At 39.9% G+C, this 24,198-nt stretch overlaps 1 protein-coding gene and 1 long non-coding RNA gene across 3 annotated transcripts in view; both read right to left on the bottom strand.

The window, feature by feature from the left end:
* The window catches only part of ell2 (elongation factor for RNA polymerase II 2), a 51,274-nt gene extending 27,325 nt beyond the window's left edge, over positions 1–23,949 (bottom strand). The window contains exons 1-2 of one of the 2 annotated variants that reach the window (XM_003216373.4): positions 23,628–23,949; positions 7,293–7,340 (exon numbers count right to left, since the gene is read on the bottom strand). In XM_003216373.4, coding sequence (XP_003216421.1) covers positions 7,293–7,340; positions 23,628–23,759 — 180 coding nt within the window. In that variant the 5' untranslated portion in view covers positions 23,760–23,949. Of the gene's footprint in view, positions 1–7,292; positions 7,341–23,627 lie in introns of those variants that run through there. The other variant, XM_062972247.1, reaches the window with a different exon arrangement.
* LOC134296700 (uncharacterized) lies at positions 8,090–23,236 on the bottom strand. Its single transcript, XR_010003524.1, has 2 exons — positions 15,703–23,236; positions 8,090–15,668 (listed from the first exon to the last, which is right to left on the bottom strand). It is a non-coding gene; the product is annotated as an uncharacterized LOC134296700 (long non-coding RNA).
* Positions 23,950–24,198: the final 249 nt, after the last annotated feature.

Genomic DNA, 24,198 nt, shown 5'->3' with positions numbered 1-24,198 from the left:
AGGCATGTGCGATCTAAAAAAAAAAAAAAAAGAGTTCTAAACTGTGTTCAAAAGCAGGGGGCACTGGAGCTTCATTTCTAAGGTCCAAATTTTGGGGGTAAAAAATTCAAAACTTTAAGAAACTTCCGAATCTTTGTAAGTACTTCATTAATGGTGGTTCCGCATGCACAATAGGGAAAAATTACTGGCAGTGGGGAAACTTCAGTGGCTTCTCTCCCCCTCAGTTTTTGAGATATCCTGATGAAATTTGCTACAGTGGTAGAACCCATTTACCACTATTAGCCCAGAAAATTTCAAAATTCAAAAATTCAAAATTCAAAAGCTAGCTCAACAGGGAATCATTTCCCCTAACTTTCAGAAATACTAATGAATCTAGTGATTTAAGGGAACTTTTTAAAAGGTTTTCAGAAAAACTGTTTAAGGGGAGGGATAATTTCCTCTCTCCTCTCCTGATTGGAACATTCTCCTCCCAAAGCATACTGGGAAATGTAGTTGAAGGTAGGGCCTTTTGCAATCTCTATCATTGGGGGCCTGGCCTTAAACTACAATCAAGATGGCTGTGATTAGCCACGCCCACAGTGCCTCCCTTATGGCAGTGCCGGCGAAGATGGGGCCACAAAAGGAATGAAATTTTAAAAGATTTTAAAAGCAGCTTTACCAAAATTGCTTAATGGTTATAGTGAAAATTAAACTGACCTTGGGAGACATCCAAACATTACAGAGCATTTCCGAAAAAATGGGCAAGTGATTCAAATTCTAAATTTCCCACCCACCTTTCCTGCATGCCTCATAACTCACCTTCATATGCCAAAATGTAATGAATAAGAGCTCTGATCTAATCCAAATTTTTGCACAACTCTACTACTTAGACTGCAACCCTATTATCTATTTACCTATAAGTATTATTGAACTCAATGGGGCTTACTTCTGAATATGCTTTGTAAACTCATCCAAGGTAGATGAAACAATAATTTGATATTTTTATGATATTTAGGAACCCCTTTCAAAGACAAAAGGTAAAGTTTCTATAAAGTTTTACATTCTATGAAGTAACTTATTAAGTTTTAACAAACAAATCCTGTACTTGTTAAAATTTATGCAGGTACTTGAATGCTGTGGGACTTAACCAGATTTTATATCTGTAATGGATGTCTAAGAAAATACATTAAATATTGCACTCATTACACAGAAGGAAATCCAAACAGTCATTAAGTATACATTGGAAAGGCAGCTGGTTCCTGTTGTTCTAGTTCCCTATGAGTACACGTCTAACATGTGCCTGCAAATGTTCTTATTACATTTACATTTTACATGGTTAAGTTGTACATCCAATGGATGGGTTTTTAAGGACCATGCAGACATAATTTTTTCAGGGTGGCTTAAGAGTCTAAATTAAAAGTAAAGTATTATAGGACTATAGTTTGCAGCATAATGTTTTTATCAGTCAGAAGAAAAAAAGATTCTACACATGCACAAACACTCAAAACACAAACACAAAACACACAGTGATTCAAAACACATACATCATCTTTTTCGTTTTGTTTTGAAGAACGAGAAAAAAGCTCACATCTAAAAAATATGGTAAGCAAGCCAGTCTTTCAAAGACATTCTATAATCAGTGTACCATCAGGAAAGCACTTTCCCCTGCAGTCATCTGCCTCCCTATATTTGATGGAGGTACTTGGAATAGGGCCCTGAAAAGCCTCTTAGGGCTCTCCAGAAAATACGTCTCAAGTATTCTTCATACCCCAAAATGCTTAAAGTCCAGCTAAAGGAGTGAAAGTCAGAATCATCCAGAGCAACTGGAAGCAGCCAGACACCACTCTCAGGCATGCTACCCATGGGATTATTCTTTTGTCAAGAGAACCACTAACGAAATTTCATGGAGCAGAAGGAGCTACCGTGTTTCCCCGAAAATAAGATAGTGTCTTATATTAATTTTTGCTCCCAAAGATGCTCTAGGTCTTATTTTCAGGGGATGTCTTACTTGTCCATGAAGAAGAATTCACATTTATTGTTGAACAAAAAAATGAACATTTATTATATACTGTATGGTAGTTGTCATCACAAACCAGCATAACCAGACAAACTGTGAATCCTATCAAGAATTTCTTGTTACTACCATTATTTCCACTCTATGGTAAGTACATTTACCAATCCTGCATGTTCTGGTGTTCTGTTCGGCGGGCACGCTTCCAAACAAAACCTTTGCTAGGTCTTACTTTCGGGGGAGGCGTTATATTTAGCAATTCAGCAAAACTTCTACTAGGTCTTATTTTTTGGGGATGTCTTATTTTAGGGGAAACAGGGTATTTATGAAACTCCAAGAATATTCTAGATTATGTATTCCCTTGCAGTGTACAACATTATCATCTACTTACATTACCAACTTACAAGGATTAAATAAGCACAGAAAAAAAATCCCATATACCAACACCCGTTCCCTCTGGTGACTTTATTAGGCATTGCTTAGTTTTGCTCGCAGAAAGGAAGTTTCTTAGTACTCTCTCCTGAAAGAACTAGAGCTCCATAAAGCTTTTTCTCCAGTCATCCCTTACAACAATGTTGAAGGGGTGCAGGTGCAGGAAACGGACATTTCTACAAACCTCCTCAAGATACTAATCTTTTGCCAGATTTCTTGCTAAAACCCTATCGTAATCATGTATTTAAATATATACTGTTGTATACAGGCAGTCCCCAAGTTAAGAACAAAATAGGTCCTCTAGATTTTTCTTTGAATTTGTAAGTAAGTAGGAACAGGATCATTTTTAACCTATAACTCCACCCACCCACCCACACACACAAGCTTTGGATAATATAGGGAAGGGTGAACATCCCTGTGGTCTTTGTGTTCCTGTTTGCAGCCCCTGTTCAGAAGATTTCCTCTCACTTACGATTCCTGTGAGAATTGGATTTTGAAAAATTTGGCTTGTGGAAAAAGGGATTGGTGATAAAGCTTCAGTGGAGATATATTTTCCTCATGACAACTCTTGAAAGGACTCTGGATCATTTTTTGACATTTCCTCATAAGAGTTTGGAAAGACTATGAGACTTAGAAAAATGCTGCTGATTTAGAATGAGAACATTGATGGTCAGAGTGACCAGCAGTATTAAGGGGAATAGATCTCTATATAAGTTGCCAGTGAACATGAGATGGAGGTACAGCTGTGTCACATCCTACTAGTACACGTCCTTTTTTAGGCAACTGGTTGGCCAGAATAGATAGGACTTTGGCCTGATCCAACATGTCTTTTCTGTTCTTATGAGTACTGTAGATAACTAAATAAGCAAGATGGAATAACATTATTTATATCTATATACAGTGAGATGAGGAAAATCATGGTGAATGTATTCTTAAAACAAGTTTTAGCTTAGTAAATAAATGTTCTGAAATGAACCTATTTGCCTATAGGCGACATCCTTTCTTAAACTAATAGTGATTCACATGTCACTCAACAATTGCAATAGAATAGTAAACACACTTTTGAAATAAAAAAGATACCTTTTTTGCAGAAACTTTTAATTTTGGGAGTTTTTGTATTTCCAAGGATTTACAAACAGTATTGATAATATAACCTTACAAATGATTGGCAATGAATGCAGGCCTGAATTCTGTTGCTAGTACTACCTAAAGAAGACATGTTCAATCAATGGGATTTATCATGTGTTGAGCTACTGTTCAACAGTTCATTGAATGAGCCTACTGTAATTGTGATTAACAGGATTCCAGCCATAGTTCTTAAGAGCTATATTAGAACCTGTCATTGAGAATAATCCTTGTCAAAAGAAATAATACTGTTCGTGTGACTGTATCTAATTGCTTTCCTGAAATATCTTAGTTTAAAGGAATAATAATGGTATCTGAACTGCTGATACTGAGGTATTTATACACATGTCAAAAACATGTTCAAGGGTTTTAGCCATGCAGTAAAATACAGTAAAATCCAAAATTCACAAGTAGTGATACCTGTATTGGCCCAACTCTAAAGCAAAAAAGACATTATATAAGCTTTCAAAGTTTCACTGGTTTCTTTTTTAGGCTAATATGGTAGAAGTCATACAAGAGAGAAATAGTGATGTTAGAAACACTGGCCTACACTGGTCTACATTCTGTTATTGGTTATGAACAGAATGACTGTTATTTGTAAAAGGCCAGGTACTGAAATGTAATACTTTAATACATCAAACTCTAAAACTAATAAAACATTGAAGATTAGGTAGTAAAACAGCAGATGGCATCATCTTTGTAAATAGATGATTGGTGAATCTGTTGGGTCTGAGGGAGACATGTAGATAATACAGCCTGCTCGGTTCAGGTGACTGCCTGATGTACAGCTATGGTTAAATAGTAACTGGAAGGCACAGAAATGGAAAGCACATGCCTACTATTTCAAGCACACTGCAAAAAAGAAAAAGAAAAAAAACCCCAAGTGGAACAAAAGATGGCAGTACTTGCCAACAGTGTTGTAACAAGTGTGTACCTGAGACAGATGGCAGCTACTTGTTAAAATAACAAAGTTCATGTTTTTGTACCAAAGTTCTAGGAATTACCAATATAGAACATTCTATATTGCCTGATTTTCTTCATGCTCTTGGTATTATAAATAGCCACATGAACAGCTACTGTCATAATACTTGAACCCCCTCGAGTTAAGTTTTAAATCAGGGGTAGGGGCAATAGATCCTCCAGGTTTTACTGGGATGCAGTTCTCATCAGTTGTAGCTATCATAGCCAGTGGGCGGCAGAAATGGAATTCACAACCCACTAATATCTGGAAGGCTACACTTTCTGTGACCTTGCTCTGAACCTCAACTCATATTATTCCAAGGCAGCAGATATCCCCAAAGATCAGAGGAGATAATTTGACTAATGAAAGTATGTGTTGTCACTAGAGTTAGGCCCGAATCCTGTTTCATCTGTTTCTTTTGTGGTTTTGTACTGTTCCGTCCATTAGGATGGAATGGAACGATACAACCCCCTCCAGAACGAAAGAAGCAGTGAAATGGAAAAAAAAAAGGGGGGGGGAATGGCAGCCATTTGGTCAACTGATTTTCGGTGCTAGGCTGTAGGCCCTGGCTGGCAGGGCCTACAGCCAAGCACCAGGCGCTTGATGCTCATAGGCCCAGCTTGTAGGTCCTACAATTGAGCGCCAACCGCTTGATACTCATAGATTAAGCAGGCAGGGTTTACAAGCCATTGAGTGATCGATGCTTGTAGGCCCTGTCTGCCGGGCCTACGAGCGCTCGGCTCTTGGCCCTGTCTGCCAGGCCTACAACCACTGAGTGATCAGTGCTCGTAGGCCCAGCAGGTAGGGCCTACAGCAGAGCACTCGACGCTGGTAGGCCTGGCAGGCAGGGCCTACAGCCGAGCGCCAGGCCCACTCGGATGTAGGCCTTGGCTGGCAGGGCCTGGCGCTTTGCTGCCCAAGGCCCGAAAAATCTTTGGTTTTTTTTCAAACCTTGGACAGAAAAGCTTATTTGTATTTTTCTGTAAGTGGTGGGTGGAAACGGATGCGGGGCCATACAAATGGTTCAAGTAGAAATGGGTAGTGATTCCATATAAATGCACAAGACTAGTTGTCACAAATTGATAGTGGAAGAGTCACTTTTCCATGTATCTTTTTCCATATATAAAATGCACATCCACACACAGCTTCACTGTTTCTCTCTATGCATGCTTGCATTTTTTATGTTTTATGGTAAGTTGCCAGTGGCTGCTAAATGTATTTAAAGTATCAGTTTATAGAAGTCCTAAGTTTTAGAAAAAAATGAGGGCTGATTGAAAAAGAGCTGACACATGGCTCATTGTTTTAGGACAAGAACTACAATTTTCTCCTGAATTTAATGGACAACCATAAGCTTCCTGATGGTGTCTGTTATGTACCTTCAAGTAATCTCCAATTTATGGACGTTCTTAGCAAGATTTGTTCAGAGATGGTTTGTCAATACTTTTCTCTGATACTCAGAAGAACTCAAAGTGGTTTCCAGGGTCAAATAAAGATTTGAATCCTGGACTACCAGAGTCCACTCCAACAGTTAAGCAACACCACTATGTTGGCTATCAATCTTACACCAAGAGTTATGTATTCTGTATCTTAGTACCAGAGTGGTTATAATGTTATCCTCTGGCCAAACACTACTAAAATAAATACTAGTGTTGGTGTTAGAGCACGCTTTTGTGAATGAGAAAGGCACAGACAATGCATTTGTCCCCTACTGTATTTAAACATATTATCTCTATCAATTGTAAGATTTTTTAGGGTAGTGGTAGTGTAAATTAATAGATCTCACTAGACCTTCTTAGCAAAAAAAGGACTGACAAGAGCTTTAAGCAGTATTCTAAGAATAGACAAAGAACAGCCCTTGCTTCCTGAGAATTATATGACAGTTATTGACAGCATCCACCCCAGTGGCCTTGCTCTCTGCCCCAAAGAGCAAGACATTATCTTCTAGAAAAATAGTCATCTTGCTGATAGAAAACACATATTCACCACAGCATACATGAAGTACAACATAAGTGGTTTTTAAAACACTGTCCAATTGACATGACTTTTTAAAGAACATCACAGCAAAGAGATTTTTCTTTAAAGAGAAAACAACCAAAATATAGAATAGGGTACACAGTCAGACATCATTAAAGGACAAAGCTGAGAACTGAAGCAGCCACCATGGGAAAAAAAACCCTGTCCCAATTATTCAATTCAAAAGGAGGTTCTAACAGAGATAGCAGTTGGGGGGGGGGGGATGTTAAAATGAATGCTACCCTGATTCCCCTAAAATAAGACATCCCCAGAAAATAAGACCCAGTAGAGGTTTTGCTGAATTGCTAAATATAAGGCCTCCCCCGAAAGTAAGACCTAGCAAAGTTTTTGTTTGGAAGCATGCCCGCCGAACAGAACACCAGAGCATGCAGGATCGGTAAATGTACGTACCATAAAGTGTTGTACATGGAAATATTGGTAGTAACAAGAAATTCTTGATAGGATTCACAGTTTGTCTGGTTATGCTGTTTTATGATGACAACTACTGTACAGTATATAATAAATGTTTATTTTTTTTGTTCAACAATAAATGTGAATTCTTCTTCATGGAAAAATAAGACATCCCCTGAAAATAAGACCTAGAGCATATTTGGGGGCAAAAATTAATATAAGACACTGTCTTATTTTCGGGGAAACACGGCATATACTCTATGAAACAGAAAATGCTACAATGCACATAGATAACGTCTTTGACCTGTTTTTTTAAGATGCAGATTTTTTTAAAAAAAAAATTAAAAAGTAAATGCTCACCCCTTGGAGTCCTTGAAATTGTATAGAAGGCCGTGAAAGAATCAAATTCTGAAAAACAAATAAAAGTGAACTTTTCATTTTAAAAAAGGCAGAATCAGAATATTAAAATACTTCATCTAGAAAAAGGCTGATAAGTACTCTATAAAGAAATTAAAAACTTTAGACCTGATGTCTAAAATATTATATTCAGCTTATTATTTATTTTGTGTCAAAAGCATTGCGTAAATAAGTATAAAACTGATAAAAATAGAGGGAACACAAGCGGTTAAATAATTTTTGACCAAAAATGGGCAACAGCAACCGCATTGTCTGTAGCTTTAAATAATTCATCTTCTGTGCATGAGGCAGTGCATTGTGGACAAGCATACATATGAGGAGTTGTCTGTTTTGTTCCACAGTCACACAAGGTGGAGTATTCTTCTAAGTAGTGACATTTTGCCAGGTTGTCTTTTGATCTGCCCACTCCGCTTCTGAGTCTGTTCAGGGACTTCCAAGTTGCCTATTCTTGGCTTGCCCCTGGAGGCAGACCCTCAAGGGGGGTCATCCATTTGGGATTTCCTGATTTAGCTGCCCAGAGGGATACTCTTGCTGTTGCTGGGGGAACATTAAGAAGAGTGGTGGTTCTCATGAAGCTTTTCCTTGATTTGAGTCTGCTGGGAGGAAGCTGATAGCCATGCAGAGGATGGCTTTCACAGTGTTCAACCTTATTTCTCTCACAGTTAGCAGCAACATCCCGTCGCACATTAGAGGGGCAATGCCAACCCAAAAGAATTACTTTTGAACATTTTAAATTTTAATTGGCTGGAAAAGAATAAGATTTCACATAAAGACAAACAGAACTTATCTAATTTACTTTTCACAGGTACTCTTTACAATAAATTAAGCATACTCTATTTTAATAGTGAATGGGATAGAACGGGAATTCAACAATTTCTGAAATGTAGTAAAATTTGGTGTTCCCAATCACTCGAGAAAACTGACAGGAATAAACAAACCGAATGCTTGGAAAGTTCCTATAAATCGCTGGAACCTTTTTATTGTTCTTGGCCTAGCAAACCGGCACAATATTGTCAAGTTTGCAGGCTTAAATGCTGCACAGTTGGAATACAGCACAGCTTACCAAGGCAAAGCTGTGTACTATACTAGCTAAAACTGGGTAATTTTGATAAGCATCTGAATGATTCAATATTGAAAAAGGGGAGAAAAGAGTAGAACATTCCTTGAATGCCAAATCCTAAAGTTATGTATCTTAATCATTTTCTTCTCCAATTCACTTCATCCCCGGAAAGGTTGTTGTTCTCCTGTGCAACTTTCTTTATGAACTCTCTGGGCTCTAAATATGTGGTCCCCTTCTATCTTGACTTGGATATCTTCTCTGATTCCCAGATGATTTCCCAGATGCTGTCTCATCCCCACCATGGTTTTGTGTCTTAATCAAGAGCTAAAAGTGGGGTATAAATAACAACAACAGCCAAGGGGCAGCAGGAGTAGAGCAACCCTGGCAGGGATGAAGCCCATTATTAAGGATGAAAAGGTATCTGGGAAATGATCTGGGAATCCGAGTAGGAAGGCACATCAAGATATAAGGGGAGCACAGACTCAAAGCCCAAAGTTCAGGGAGCCAGTTGCATAAATAAATAAATACCAGTCAAGAATGAGGCAGAAAATAAACAGCCTTGGTTGGTAAGAAGTGAATGAACAAGGACAAAATGAATTGGGATATCAAAGTAGGTACAGTATATACTTATGTACAAGCTGAAGGCAAGTTTGGGGGCAATTTTCCCCCATGTCCTATGGATAAGTCGTGGGTAATTTCATGGAGAGGGGAAAGCACCAGCACCACCTCTGGGGGCCCCGGTGGCAGAGTATGTAAAAGCACTGAGCTGGAGACCGAAAGGTCCCAGGTTCAAGGCCCGGGACCTAGCAGTTCAAAAATATGCCAATGTAAGTAGATCAATAGGTACCGCTCCGGCGGGAAGGTAACGGCGCTCCATGCAGTCATTACAGCCACATGACCTTGGAGGTGTCTACGGACAACGACGGCTCTTCGGCTGAACACCAACCCCCAGAGTCAGACATGACTGGACTTAACGTCAGGGGAAAACCTTTACCTATATGGTAGGGTCAAGAAAAAAGGGGCGTGCAGATTCAGAGCCCAGGGAATCCATTGCTTGAGGTACCTTAGACAAAAGGTTGAAAGGAAACTGATGGTGATTTTTGTTAAACATCTTTGTCCTTCTATCAGGCAAGATGAGAAAACTAGTCCCAAAATGTCCATATACAATATACATTTCTTTATTAATTCCTGGCATCTAAGCCATTGATTCCTGTGCTATTTTGTTCTTCCTTCTCAAAACGTTGCACAAAATGAAACACTCATCTCCAGAGGCAAATCTACAACAGTGCAGTGTTTTTTTCTGAATTTTGTATAGTAATGGATAAAACTGTGTGAGTTTCTTGAAAACCGAGTTTTTAAACATGCTACAGTGGAGCCCCCAATGGAGTAGTGGGTTAAAGCCTTGCAACTTGAAGGTTGGGCTGCTGATCTGCAAGCTGCCAGGTTCGAATCCCACCCGGAGAGAACGCGGATGAGCTCCCTCTATCAGCTCCAGTTCCATGCGGGGACATGAGAGAAGCCTCCCACAAGGATGGTAAAACAGCAAAACATCTGGGCGTCCCCTGGGCAACATCCTTGCAGACAGCGAATTCTCTCACTCCAGAAGCGACTTGCAGTTTCTCAAGTCGCTCCTGACACACACACACACACACACACACACAAAACATGCTACAATGAATTTTCTGCCTGTTATGAGAAACAATCCCAATTGTTTTAATATCAATATCTTTTCCTCAACATCTGTTGGGAAGTGAGGAAATTGAGAAGTCCCATCCCTAGCTGATGGATGTATGGTTCTAACTAATCAGGATAAAATTATCAGGCCAATTTAATATATCCAAACTAAAAACTGAGTGCTATGTAAATTTGTTTTGCTACAAGAAAATCTATGACTGATTTAAAATCCTGGAAATTATCCAAATCCAATAAAGTTGAATGAAAGGCTTCATTGTAAGGACATTTTAACATGTTTTGCACCACACGCAGAAAATAACAGAAGAGGCATACTTAACTCATTCTAAAATATGTTATTGGGTGAATCATGCAAGGTAAATTTTACTTTTTCAGTTGGAGACCATTACGAAAAGTAGAGGTAATACTCCAAAGAATGCCTATACTCTATAGCCAAACACTGTTTAAGTATTTTATATAAATGAAACTTATGATATTTCAACTTCTCCGGTGCAGATAATATATGGATTTTGTTTTATGTATGCGTATTTTGAAATTGTTTTAGTTAGTTTTTACAAAGTATTTTTGTGTTTTGTGTGTGTTTTTATTTGTTATATATACCTTAGGGACACTGGTGTGCCGAGAGACTATAAACAAATACTTAAATAGAAACAAGCACATCAAATACATATATCCTTATTTGATTTTTGATGCTGTCTTTGAAACAAATTAGCTTAGGAGTTTCTTTTTAACTACTTACTGCCTATACCTTGCTGGAAAAAAATTAAGGCTACTTAAAAAAAAAACTGGTCAAGCTGTAGATGAACAAGTATTTTAGATTTTCTGATTCACTATGGCACAAAATCAATTATAGAATGGTAACTTTTAAAAAAGAGAACTTCTTCCTACGTGTTTGCATTTCTTCCCTTCTGAAATCCTAAGTTAGAAGCTATATTATCCCAACTGCTCAAACAGCATATTCCAACATTTGGCTAAAATCAGAATTCACCATTATGGCATGTTAGAACATATGGTAAGTGTTTCACTGCTCAAATATAATGTTCAACCAATACCCAGAAGTAGGTAGGTAGACTCAAGTACTTCATTCCTAGGAGAATCACAACAATGACACAAGAAACATTTTCTTATGTTTTCAATAAACCATTGTCCCAAACTAAACCTGAACAAATTGTGGATAATTTTTGAACTGTGTTTATTGAAACAAGCCATGCTCATAAACCATGGTAGAATTTGACTCATTTTATCAAATCCTGGTTAAGATTAGACCCTAGTTTAAAATAAAAACTAGTTTGGTTTGGTTTCTATTTAAAATAAATTTACCTTTCTTATAGATTAGTGCACAGCTATCGTTTCAGCAACATAATTACATGTTTACGAAAATGGGTATTGTAGATAATTGTATACAATTTTGTTATTAAGGAATATTGCAAACAAAATAAATGTGGATTTTAAATGCACAGACCAATGTAGAAAATGTACACACTTATAATGAAGTACATTTAATATGATATGTATCAGAAAAAGAATGATTCACCCATTCTCAGTTATGACTAACCCCAGATTATCTGGATTTGTACATTACACCAAACAGCAGAGTGTCAAATCTGGGATCCATTCACATAATACTGAAGCGGAGATCAGAGTTACTTTTGAATTAGCCTCTGGCAATCTATCTCAACGTGCCCCTTTTCACTCCTGCTGCTAGAGCAGACACAATGGGACAGAGAGGTCAACAAAGCTTTCTTTTTCTACAATAAAACTTTCCTGAAGTTCAGGATTGCTCTCGAAATGTATTTTAGCATTAAACATGGTGGGTGGTGCTTAGCATGGAGAATGCAAGAAAGCTTACACAACAAAAACGTCTCACGCCTCTCCATTACAGACCTCATGCTCAACTACACAATCCTCCTGATATTTAAGATCAGTGTGAGGTTGTTGTTGCAATAAGAGTGAAGAGAAATAGCTCATGTAAACTGTGGACTTTGGAAATGCCCACATGTAAGCATATGAAGTGGAGCCTCCGGTGGCTCAGTGTGTTAAAGCGCTGAGCTGCTGAACTTGCAGACCGAAAGGTCTCAGATTCAAACCTGGGGAGCGGAGTGAGCGCCCGCTGTTAGCCCCAGCTTCTGCCAACCTAGCAGTTCAAAAACATGCAGATGTGAGTAGATCAATAGGTACCGTTCCGGCAGGAAGGTAACAGCATTCCATGCAGTCATGATGGCCACATGACCTTGGAGGTGTCTATGGACGCCAGCTCTTCAGCTTAAAAATGGAGATGAGCACCAACCCCCCAAAGTCGGACACGACTGGACATAATGTCAGGGGAAACCTTTACCTTTACTAAGCATATGGAATATATTATTATTACTAGCTGTGCCCTGCCACGCGTTGCTGTGGCCAATTGGAATTGCACTGAATAGCCTTTGCGCTTCTAAGCCTGGGCAGTTTCTATATAAGGGCCTCTTTGCTTGGGCTGGTTGGATGGGGTGGAGTGGCCTAATGGCTTACAAACCTGAGGGTTATCCATGTAGGGTATATTCTGGTGAATAGTCTTGCAGCTTAAAAGCCTGACCGCTTTCTACCTTGTGGAATTGTTGCTTGGCCAGGTCGAATAGCAACGAATAGTCCGAGTGCAGGAGGCATGAATATTGGAATTAGTTACCTCGATTAGCATTGAATGGCCTTGCAGGTTCGAGGCCTGGCTGGATGAGGGAATTCTTTGTTGGGAGGTGTTAGCTGGGTCTGATTGTTTCCTGTCTGGAATTCTCCCGTCTTGTGAGTGTTGATTTGTATTTATTGTCCTGATTTTAGAGATTTTAGAGATTATGTTGTTCTGTTTTCTTACTAGAGCGGTTTTTGTGGGTCCCGGTTCCGTTTTGGGGGTTCGGTTGCGTTGTATGAACCTTGAGGCAAGGCTTTTGCGTTGTGTTGTCAAGTTTGGTGTTTCTGGAGTGCATAGTTGTGTTGTTATAGTCATGGTGCAAATAACTTTACCTTTATATATATATATATACTAACTGTGCCCGGCCACGCGTTGCTGTGGCTTAGTCTGGTGGTGTTGGTCAGTCTACATTAGGTTGTATTTATGCTGTGACCTCCACCCTTCTTTATACTCACATTAGTAGTAGTATTGGAAGTCTGTTACCTTGTTCAATTTTTCAGTTTTGTGGGTCCGGATTGTGTTTTGTGGTGTGATTGTGTTGTTACAATCGGGAGGCAAGGCTTTTGCGTTGTTTTGCCAAGTTTCGTATTTCTGGGGCGTTTAATTGTGTTGTTATAGTCATGATGCATTGTTGTGAATTTTGTGGGTCTGGATTGTGGTTTTGTGGTGTGATTGTGTTGTTACAACTGGGAGGAAAGGCTTTTGCGTTGTGTTGTCAAGTTTTGTATTTCTGGGGCATTTAGTTGTGTGCCAAGTTTCGTATTTCTGGGGCATTTAGTTGTGTTGTTATAGTCACAATGCATTGTTGTGAGTTTTATGGGTCCGGATTGTGGTTTTGGGGTGTGGTTGTGTTGTTACAACTGGGAGGGAAGGCTCTTGCGTTGTGTCGCCAAGTTTCGTATTTCTGGGGTGTTCAGTTGTGTTGTTATAGTCATGATGCATTGTTGTGAGTTCTGTGGGTCCAGTGTGGTTTTGTGGTGTGATTGTGTTGTTACAACCGGGAGGCAAGGGTTTTGCGTTGTGTTGCCAAGTTTTGTATTTCTAGGGCGTTTAGTTGTGTTGTTATAGTCATGATGTGTTGTTGTGAGTTTTGTGGGTCCGGATTGTGGTTTTGTGGTGTGGTTGTGTTGTTGTAACCGGAAGGCAAGGCTTTTGCATTGCGTTGCCAAGTTTCGTATTTGTGGGATGTTTAGTTTTGTTGTTATAGTCACTGCGCCCGCAACTTTATCCTTTTATATATATAGATTGGTAGAAGTAGTAGTAATATTTTTATATAACACCTTTTTTCTCTTAAAGAGACTCAAAACATTGAATGGTGGTAAAAACAATACAATATATATCTCTCTCAAGGAATAGGGCATGTTTAGACTCTCTAATAATACATATGAAGACCCTTAGATTCTTTATTAACACTTTACAATTCTAGGATTGAATACTGCTGTTTTATCTACAGCAATTGCTGTATTTTATTGTTTTTACCAGAGGGTACTGTCAATTTATGATGTTGTGTTGACTGTTTATTGTCTATATTTTGTTTTGTACTTGTTCCATTTTGCATGTCACATCTGTGAGCCGTCCCGAGTCCCCTCTGGGAGATGGTGGTGGGATATAAATAAAAGTTTATTATTATTATTATTATTATTATTAAAACATTTATATCATGGGAGACAGCTAGACTTTGTATTAGGGGTTTTTTGTGTGTGGGGAATCTAATGACTGTTTTTGTGGTTGCTTTAATTCTATTTTTATGAGGTATTTAATGTGTATTAGTCTAATATTGCATTCCCCAAATTTCTGGAAAAAACAGAAAATAGGGTAATATATTTTACAAAGAAAAGGTGAACCATTGTTATTGTGATTCATGGAAAGGAGAAAAGCATATTAAAAAAAATCTTGGTGCCAATTCCCAAAGAGTGGAATCCCTTCCCACAAGATAGTTCTGCTTTCTCTGCACAGTCAGGTGAATAAATTTATGTTCATCCGGGCTTTTGAGTGATAACTGAATTTTGCATTTAACTGTGGTACGTTCTTTGTATTTTCATCATTATATAATGTTAATTCTCTTTTTGAAAACTGTTCTAAATTAATGTTTTAATATAATTGCTTAATTTTTGAACTATCAGTTTTAACTCTATGTAACTCAAATTATAAAACACTTTAGATTCTGTATTGGGAGAAAGGAATGTTGTACATTAAATAAATGAATTGTTATGATTGAGCCTCATGGCTCTGTTACTGGCAGACATGGGCGTAAGACTCCTCGAGAGTCAGATACTCTCGAGGAGCGAGAAAGAAAGAGACTGCGAGATATCTTTGCAGCACCATCTGACGAAGAGTCTTTTGAGGGGTTTACGGAGAGAATGGAGGAGGGGCTGGTTAGCTCGGAGGAGGATGAGATGGATTGGACTCGGGTGAGGGAGGAATTGGGTGCCACTGGCAATGATGGGATGGAAGATGAATGGGGACCTTCAGGATTAGACCCATGGACAAGCTGGAGGGATGGGACGGGATCCACAGCTGGGGATGCTGTGGGGCGTAGTCAGAGGTGTTCCAGCTCTGATGAGGAAAGTGATGAGGAAACGCCCGGGTTAAGGAGGGCAGCTGATAGTGATGAGGATTTGTAACTGGCATAAAATGAGGCTTGGGAGCAATTGCAAATTGCGTTGGGCAAGGTAATCTGGACGAACGCTTGGGATCTGTGTGGGACGCTTTCCTGAAGACTGGTGTGTTTTCGTGTGCTGATACGTAAGTTGTTTTGGAATTTGGGGTCAGACGGCGGGAGGAATTGTGTGGGCTTTTGTTTGTGCAAACTTGTGCTTAATCTCATTAGCTTTGACCTTCCGTCGTCTTCTTGACGGACGCCATCTCCTGCTTTGGATTTCGGACTGAACTGACCACGGCTTGACTTCCCCCTACTCAGACTTGGTGAAACTACAAACGTTCTGCTTCTGGCTTGAACTACGGAAAGGAACTGGGTCTACTCTACTGCTTCAATCCTCGGCTGATCTGTGTGTATTGGAAACCTTGCCTGCTGTGTGGAGGAGTGACTCAAGTTACTCAAAGCACAGTGCTGGCAGCAGAGAGGAATCTGCTGCCAATTAATTGCATTCTTTTGAACACTTTGTTCCCCGGCTTCTGTTTTGTTTATCCCCAGGCTGAAGCAAGCTGTTTTGTTTTTACCCGGATTAAACTCCGGTTTAATCCGGTTTATCTTTTGAACGTTTTTCCTTGCCCCTTTTTGCTTTTAAAGGCTAATACTGCCTGGCCCTTGTATTTTACGGGCATTTCGAGTTCTGTTATCCAATAAACTCTGTTATCTTTGATCTTGTGGCGTTCTGTCCTTGACATGAATACTTATTCTAATAAAATGGAATAATTGCTAAATATCATATAGTTCCACGCAAAGTTAACAGATTTAAATAATGCGACTGAATCAGAATCACAACATATACAGAAATTATACTTGATGGGTTATACTTCAAGGGTTCATTACACATTGAGATGATTAGAAGTTTGAGTGGATTCCCGATTCTAAGAAAAATAGACACCTTCCCAGGTGTGTTTTTTTTAAAATACAGATGTTTACCTATTATATCCAACTATGCACACAGAACAAAATAATTTAAATATGCAAAATGATTACTGAGAGTGGGTAGCTTCAGTGGCAGGGGTTTAATTATTTTATTGTTTTTAATTGTGTTCATATAAAAAATTCCAAAAACTCTGAACTGATGGGGTTTGTGGAAGTCTACAAAATGAAATAAACCTGTCAGAAGTTTGAACAAATAAAACAGTATACCTATAGTGTGCATGTTCTTGTTTTCTTCCTCTATTTCCTGTATTTTCCTGTTCTGTTATCTATTTATTTTTAGATTGTAAGCTGCTTTGAGTAGAGGCCTATCTGTATTATCTTTTGTAAAGCTCTTCGTATATTTTTAGATGTACAATTAAGGCAACTTAGTCTATCATTTCCACTACAAAATGGAATGCAAAGGCAAGTTCATACAGGTGTGGTTAGTAATTTATAACTTGATCCAACCATTTGAAGATCTAAAGGTCCAAAACAGCACTTTCAATTTTTATATATCGATAACCATTACAACCGTTTTTGATTGATGGCTTGAGGGTGGAAAACACCAATCTATCCAAATGTTATGAACTTCTAGTAACATCACACTAAGCCATCATAGCCTGATCCTAGTCAATATTCTGGCAACCATGTTCTGAACATGTTGAAGTACGTGGACCTTTTTCAAAAGAATCCAGACCAAGGTGCATGGCACTATTGTAGTCTATATGTGATCAGTGCATGAGTAACAAAGTCAATGTCTAGATATGCTGGTAAACCAGCAATGCCCCTAAGATGGTAACAGGAGCTGATTGCTACTTGAGTTTTCAAATACAGCACTGAATTAAGAAGAATTATCAAGGTGTGTGTTTGGTCCTTCAGGAAGACTACAAGCTCATCTCGGACCAAATGTCTTCTTTCAGAGGGATTAACTCTTCACAGTACCTGAATCTTGCCCAGATTGGCTTTGAATCTACTGGGAAGCTCTAGCCCTTGAGCATTCAAACTGGAGATCAGCTGTGACCAACAGTGCTATGGAATTCGAAAAGGCACAAATGGAGGGCAAAAGGGAGAAACGTGTCAAGAGGAAGGTTTGCCAAGCCAACCCTGAATGGGACCGCCTTCCACCTGGAAATTGATGTCCTCACTGCGGATGAAGAATAGGTCTTGACAGTCACGTACAGATACATTGCCAAGGCACTATACTTGGAGGACAATCATATTTGGACATGTGTGATCGTTGATGATGATGATCTTTGAACCTGTTTATCTTTAACCTTTCCAAAATTGCCTTCAGATACCTTTTCAAGAGTTGTGTCTTTGTGAGACATGCATATAAATGGATAATACATAACTAATTGTTATGTATTAAGGATTCTGTACACCAAATATCTGGATGCCTTCTCCATATAGGATTATGCACAATTAAACAAAGAAAATACTGCAGCATAACACATAGAGACAGTCAAGAGATCAGTACAAGAATCAGAAAAACTATAAATATCTGTTAGCCATTAAATTCTTACTGGCTATTTATATTCACATTAAATTCTGGTTTTCACTCTCCAGATTCCTCAGTATTTAGTTGTGATATCAACGTTAAGAGGTTTTATTTAGAACAGCACAAGTATCAGCTTAAACGGAGATACAGAATCGGTGTGGTTGATAGAGGCATTCCCACTAACATGCCATGAAAATATCCTGAATTTATTAGAAAAACTAAGGGAAAAAAATAATTTCCCTTTTAATTCTCAGAAGTTTTAAAGGATAGATCAGGGGTCCCCAAACTAAGGCCCAGGGCCCACAGCAGCTCCCTCCACTTCTGCCGAGGAAGTTGTGTACGTCGCGGGGTAGGAGGGAAAGGCACACACCTTTCCCGTCTCCTCCCTCGCCTTCCAAATCTTTGTTTGTTTATAATAGTATTTTAATTATTATTTAATTAATAATTAATTATTAAGGGGTGCTTTGCTAGTGCTTTGGTACACAAAGGCAGAAGGTGGTTGGACTAAATGGCCCAAGGGGTCTCTTCCAACTCTCTTTATTATTTTTATTATGATTATGATTAACATTGAGACTGTATTTATTCCTGTTTCGTTTTTTTACTTCAGAATAAGATATGTGCAGTGTGCACTGCATAGGAATTTGTTCATAGTTTAAAAAAACAAAAAACAAAAAACAAAACTATAGTCCGGCCCTCCAACGGTCTGAGGGACTGTGAACTGGCCCCCCCTGTTTAAAAAGTTTGGGGACCCCTGGGATAGATGTTAGGCTTCTAAAATGAAATAATACAAAAGCTTTGAAGTATGTTTGTACCATAAATAGTTCTATTGTATGGGTGATAGAACAGTACATTGTTTTCCGGTTCAAATTATGCCCTGATGGTAATATTAGAAGCCACCAGAGCACTTTCTCCAGGAAAGGAGGGAAGTATTTGCCAGAAATGTTTACAGTATTTATAAATGATTAATTTATTATGAAGTGAGAGGTTCCCATTAACATAAACTTTAAGGCCATAAACACTGGAAAAGTACTGTTTCTTAAATCATTGGAACAGTATGAATTAAGAATATAGTGGAACTCAAAACATTATCAATGCTGTCAATACCTGAAGCTTTTGCAAACATATACTTATTCTAGGTCATAGGTACTAAAATATTTAACCTACAACTACAGCAATTGTACAAGCTCCAGTGTCCATATGGTCTCTTGTTATGCTTTCATTGATTCACAGGAAATCATTCATGTATTTCTCACTTCAATGGTATCAAGTCAGCTCCTATTCTAATCATAATTAAAGAAATCATTCCCTGTATCTTCTACTCCCCTACTTGATTAAAAATATTTTCCTGCTTAAATTAGGAAGATGACCAATAAAAAGGTTGATACAGATTACTAATGCAAAAAGTTCAATTCTCTCAAAACAAATCTGTCACTTTTTACAGCTAATTTAAGACCCCATAAGCAGTTGTTCTAATAATGTACAAGTTCCTTTCCCTTTGAGAATTCACTTTGCCTTCAAGGGCACCACAAAGAAAATAGCAGTGATATTGGACATTTAAGCAGTTGTTTGTTCCAGAGAAATACTTGAAATTACAGTACAATTTCATGCATTTATGTGCAAGATATATTAAATAAAGAGAAATAATATGCTCGCTCAGAAGAAAGCTCCAGCAGTTTCCACAGGATTGGTTGCCAAGTGTAGAAAGGACTGCAAACATGATTTATGACATTCTACATTCTAAATAATGTTTGCAGATAACCTCTTCCTTTCAAGAGGACATTTGATTTTCTTTGGCAATCACAATTACCCTTCCTCTAAGACACATTTATTTTCAAAAGCTCTTAAACTAAGGACAGCACAAACTTTAAGTTATCATGCTACAAAAGATAACACTGCCATTATTTTTAGGCTACATTAAAAGGGGCGTGTGTGTATATGTGTGTGTGTGTGTGTGTGTGTGTGTATATATATATATATATATATGCATGCACATGTACAAATGCATGGATGTAAATATACATGTACACACAAATATATATAAAAACTTAATAGAGTTGGAAGAGACATGGGCTACCAGGTCCCACTCCCCACCCCTGCCATGAAGGAAAAGCACAAAATTTAAAAGTAATTATTTTAAACCTTCAGAAAAGTGTAAATCACTTTTGACCAGAAAATAAGGAATATTACCGCAGAACAGGAATTTTGGTGATCTAAGTTTTAACTCAGATTCAAGACTCTATTAAGCACCATAATTACATTCCATTTAACCTAGTTTTTGTATGTGTTTATGAATGTATGTGTATGTATATACAGTGGGGGACTATTTCTAATAATTCGTTTAAACTTTAGGGATCACTTGTCTTTTAGGCATTTTGACTCAAAATGTATGTCCTTTTAAAACCAAGTACACACAAGCAAGAGCTGCAATTTCGGATCTCAACAACCATATGCAGTGGAAAGCTAAAATGTCATGTTGATTTCTAAGGATCTTTGGCCCAGGGAATGATTTCCATGCAGATTTTACAAAAGAGCTGGTGTACTACATAATTATGCAGTACAAAATGTAGAATGGCTATACTCTGTTGAATAACTAACAGAAAGGCAAAGTTAGGCCAGAAAGACAAGAAGAGGCAAACATGCTAAAGAATACTAACTCTCTTTTAGGTTTAAACCAGTTATTATGAAAAGCAACCATTAGTCATAGGAAAAGGCACAATTTGAGGTCAATTCTGGGAAAACCATGTCTGAGTCATATTTTAGCATGAAAAAAGGCACAGGGGAAGCAATGCTGTGACTAGGGGAGAGTGTCTGCTGTTTGTCAACCTGTTATTTAAATTCTGTCTGGTCTGAGTATGTTCCTGGCTTATCGACTGCTTCTGGAACCACTGCAAGGAAAGTCCTTTGAAGAAAAGCCTGCTGGGCTACAAAACGTTGGGTTGTTACTTTAAAACAACAATTCTTCAAGATTTCTCACAACAGCACAAATCATATTAACAAAAAGAGCTTAGGTCAAAAAGAAAAGAAAAGAGAGAAGCAGCATTTAATTTGAAACTCCACATTAAGACACCAGCTAATTAAGAGCCTTAATCCTCCTTTGCTGGGACTCAGAACAGGACACAGCCACTTTTAAAATGCCTTGAACAAACACAAGCTAAGGCTCAAGTTTCCACTGAAATGCAACAAAAAGGAAAATGGTAAAAAACAAACCCCAAACCCCATTGCATTCTTTCGCATTCTTATGTATTCCTCCTTGCTTGACCAACATATCCAAGATTTAAACATGCTTTGTCCTACTGTATCTTTTTTCAAATTTTATAAATGCATTAAAATGTTTAAGAGAGTTTACATTAATTCATTAATAATGATGAAAAACACCACCACAATCTCTAGAAGAAGCTTGGCCCTAACACAATTTCTCACAGGACATCTGGCAGGGATGGGAAGAGAAGGCAAAGGGGTGGGGGTGGGATTATCCAAGAATAAAGTTGGTGGAAGAAAAACAGTTTTCCTGACAGCCTTGTAAAAATGTGCAATAAATCTGTCATAGTTGCCATTGTCGCTTAAAAACACAAGTCAAGTCAAACTTTCAGGAAAAAAACCAAAGCCTGAAAAGTTGACACCCCCCCTTTTCCCCCAGACACAACTCAGTCATGTGTGTGTGTGTGTGTGTGTGTCCATCTTACACACAATCCAGGGTGAGAGAGTGAGAGAGAGTGCGCAGCAAGGGAGAAGAACTAAGCCCATAAATAAATGACAGCTCAGCAGAATCTGCCTCATCTGGGAACGGCTGGCTCCGGTCACGGCCAGCTCCAGAGGCACTAGCTGGCACCAACACCAAGAAAAATGACTTTCTTGTGTAAATGCCATTTAAAAAAATATCGGCACCAGCCGCCCTCCCCCTTCTTTTAGATTAGGGCTCCTCCCTGAGGAGACAGAGGCAAATAGGGCGGAGGGGCTTTTTCTACCCCACAAAACTTTTTTGTAACTGATTGAAAAGGGGAGGGGGGAGAGCTATGGGCGGAAGGGTGAAAAAATAGTATTACATAGGTATTAAAAAGACATCCCCCCAGCCCCAGCCCGTCATGCCCCAACCATATGGAGCCAGGGAGAAAAGGTAACTGAGGGGGAGTTCTGTCAGGGAACGCGAAAAGTGATTTAGGATACTCTGGAGATCTTAAGCTGAACCCGAGACAAAAAGAGACAACAACTCGACCCTAAAAAAGAAAAGGGGGGAAAAGCCAATGCGATTCAAGGCAGTATCAACGGAAGTATAATGTCCAAATGAAGAGAGGTAATACCCTCTCCCCTTATTCTTCTTGGGTCAGACTTCACCTGGAATCCTGTGCCCAGTTCTGGGAAGCACAATTCATGGAGGACAAGCTGGAACTTGTCCAGAGACGGTGGAAGGTTTGGAAACCAAGCCCTAGGAGAGACGGTTTAGAGAGCTGGGCATGTTTAACTTAGAGAAACGAAGGCTGAGGGCCCTTCCAAACAGTTCTATACCCCTGAATATGAAAGCAGAAAATCCCACAATATCTGCTTTGGACTGGGTTATCCGAGTCCACAATTAGGGTCCTTCCCCACAGCCATATAATCTAGAATATCGCCAGAAAATCCCACAATATCTACTTTGAACTGGGTTATCTGAACCCACACTTAGGGCCCTTCCACACAGCCATATAACCCAGAATACCAAGGCAGAAAATCCCACGATATCTGCTTTGAATTGGGTTATCTGAGTCTACAGTGCCATATATTCCAGTTCAGAGCAGAAATTGTGGGATTTTATTCAGCTGTGTAGAATGTGAGATTTTCTAATTTGATATTCTGGGATATAGGGCTGTGTGGAAGGGCCCAGAGGGTGGGGATAGAAGGAGGGGTGAAATACCGAAATACCCAAGTGGGAGATAAAGGTGGAATCAGCAAGGTTAAGATTACTAAGAAAACAACATTTAATATGTATATTGAAATGGTGATGGATTTTGATATTATTCTACCTGTGTTTACAATAAAACATATTGAAAAAAGAAGGAGGCCGCGGAGGAGGGGAGCCCTGAGAGAAGGGGACAACGCCAGCCATGTTTAAATATCTGGAAGGATGTCACACTGAGAAAGGGGTGAGCTTGTTCTCTACTAGGGCAAGAAGCAATGGATTCAAGCGACAGGAAAAGAAAGAAACTTCATTTAAACACTAAGAAGAAACTCCTGACAGTTTTAAAAAAAACTATTTGAGCGTAGAATAATCTTGTCTCGGAGTGAGACAGTCTCCTCCTCTGGGGTTTTTAAAGCAGAGGCTGGATGGCCATTTGCCAGGAGTGCTTAGATCGGGCACGGGCAAACTTGGGCCCTCCTTCTAGGTGTTTTGGACTTCAACTCCCACCATTCCTGACAGCCTCAGGCCCTTTCCTTTCCCCCCTCAGCCGCTTAAGCGGCTGAGGGGGAAAAGGAAGGGGCCTGAGGCTCTTAGGAATGGTGGGAGTTGAAGCCCAAAACACCTGAAAAGAGGGCTTAAGTTTGCCCAGGCCTGGCTTAGATTGTGAGGCCAATTGGGGTGGGACTGGATGGCTCTTGGGGTCTATTCCAACTCTTGGAATCGACAGGGAATCAGTCATTCTGCTCCGTCGAATGTGTGGAGCAAGACGGGCTCCTTTCCTGCCCCAAAGATGGGCGTCCCTCCATTTTTCAAGACTTCCCCAATCCCCTTGAGCCTTCCTGTTCTTTTTCGGAGACTTTATGAAATATCCGACTGCGATGGCGACCCGCAAGGGACAAAAAAAAGTGCCCCTTCCTCTCACCTTGCTCCCCTGGTAACTCTCCAGCGCTCGGAAGGCGGTCTCGGTGAGCTTGACATGCAGCACGGTGAGGTTGTCTTGGGTGACCCTGCCGCAGGACACGCCGTACCGGCCCCCTTCCCGCAGCGCCGCCATCTCACGCCGCCGCCGCCTCCTCCCGCCCCACCGCCGGGGCCGCGAAGCCACCGGAGGCCGCTCTCGCTCCTGCCGCTCCTGCCGCCGGCCCAGCAGCAACAGCCATCCTGCCGCTGACGCACCAGCCAGCGCGCAGGCGCAGACGCCCCCCCTCGCTCGGCTCCAACGTCCGCCCTCGCGCCGCCGCCGCCTCCCTTGCTTCTCCCCGCCTCACCCACCTAGCCACGCCCCCTCGCTCGCTCCCCACGCGACAGGGCGCGCGCCCGGGCCCCGCCCCCTCTCCCCCATTGGCCGAGGGTTCCAGGCAGGGGCCACGCGGAAACGGCCCGCCTGAGGTCAGCAGCCGCTGGGGAGGGGGGCGTGGCCACTTGCTGACGTCAGCGCAGACGGCCTTTAATCATTATTGACGCTCGGGACTGAGTCACCTGTGGGGCCATTA

The sequence above is a fragment of the Anolis carolinensis genome, chromosome 2 (assembly GCF_035594765.1).
Source record: "Anolis carolinensis isolate JA03-04 chromosome 2, rAnoCar3.1.pri, whole genome shotgun sequence".
Taxonomy (NCBI): domain Eukaryota; kingdom Metazoa; phylum Chordata; class Lepidosauria; order Squamata; family Dactyloidae; genus Anolis; species Anolis carolinensis.
This window is presented reverse-complemented; position numbering and strand designations above follow the sequence as displayed.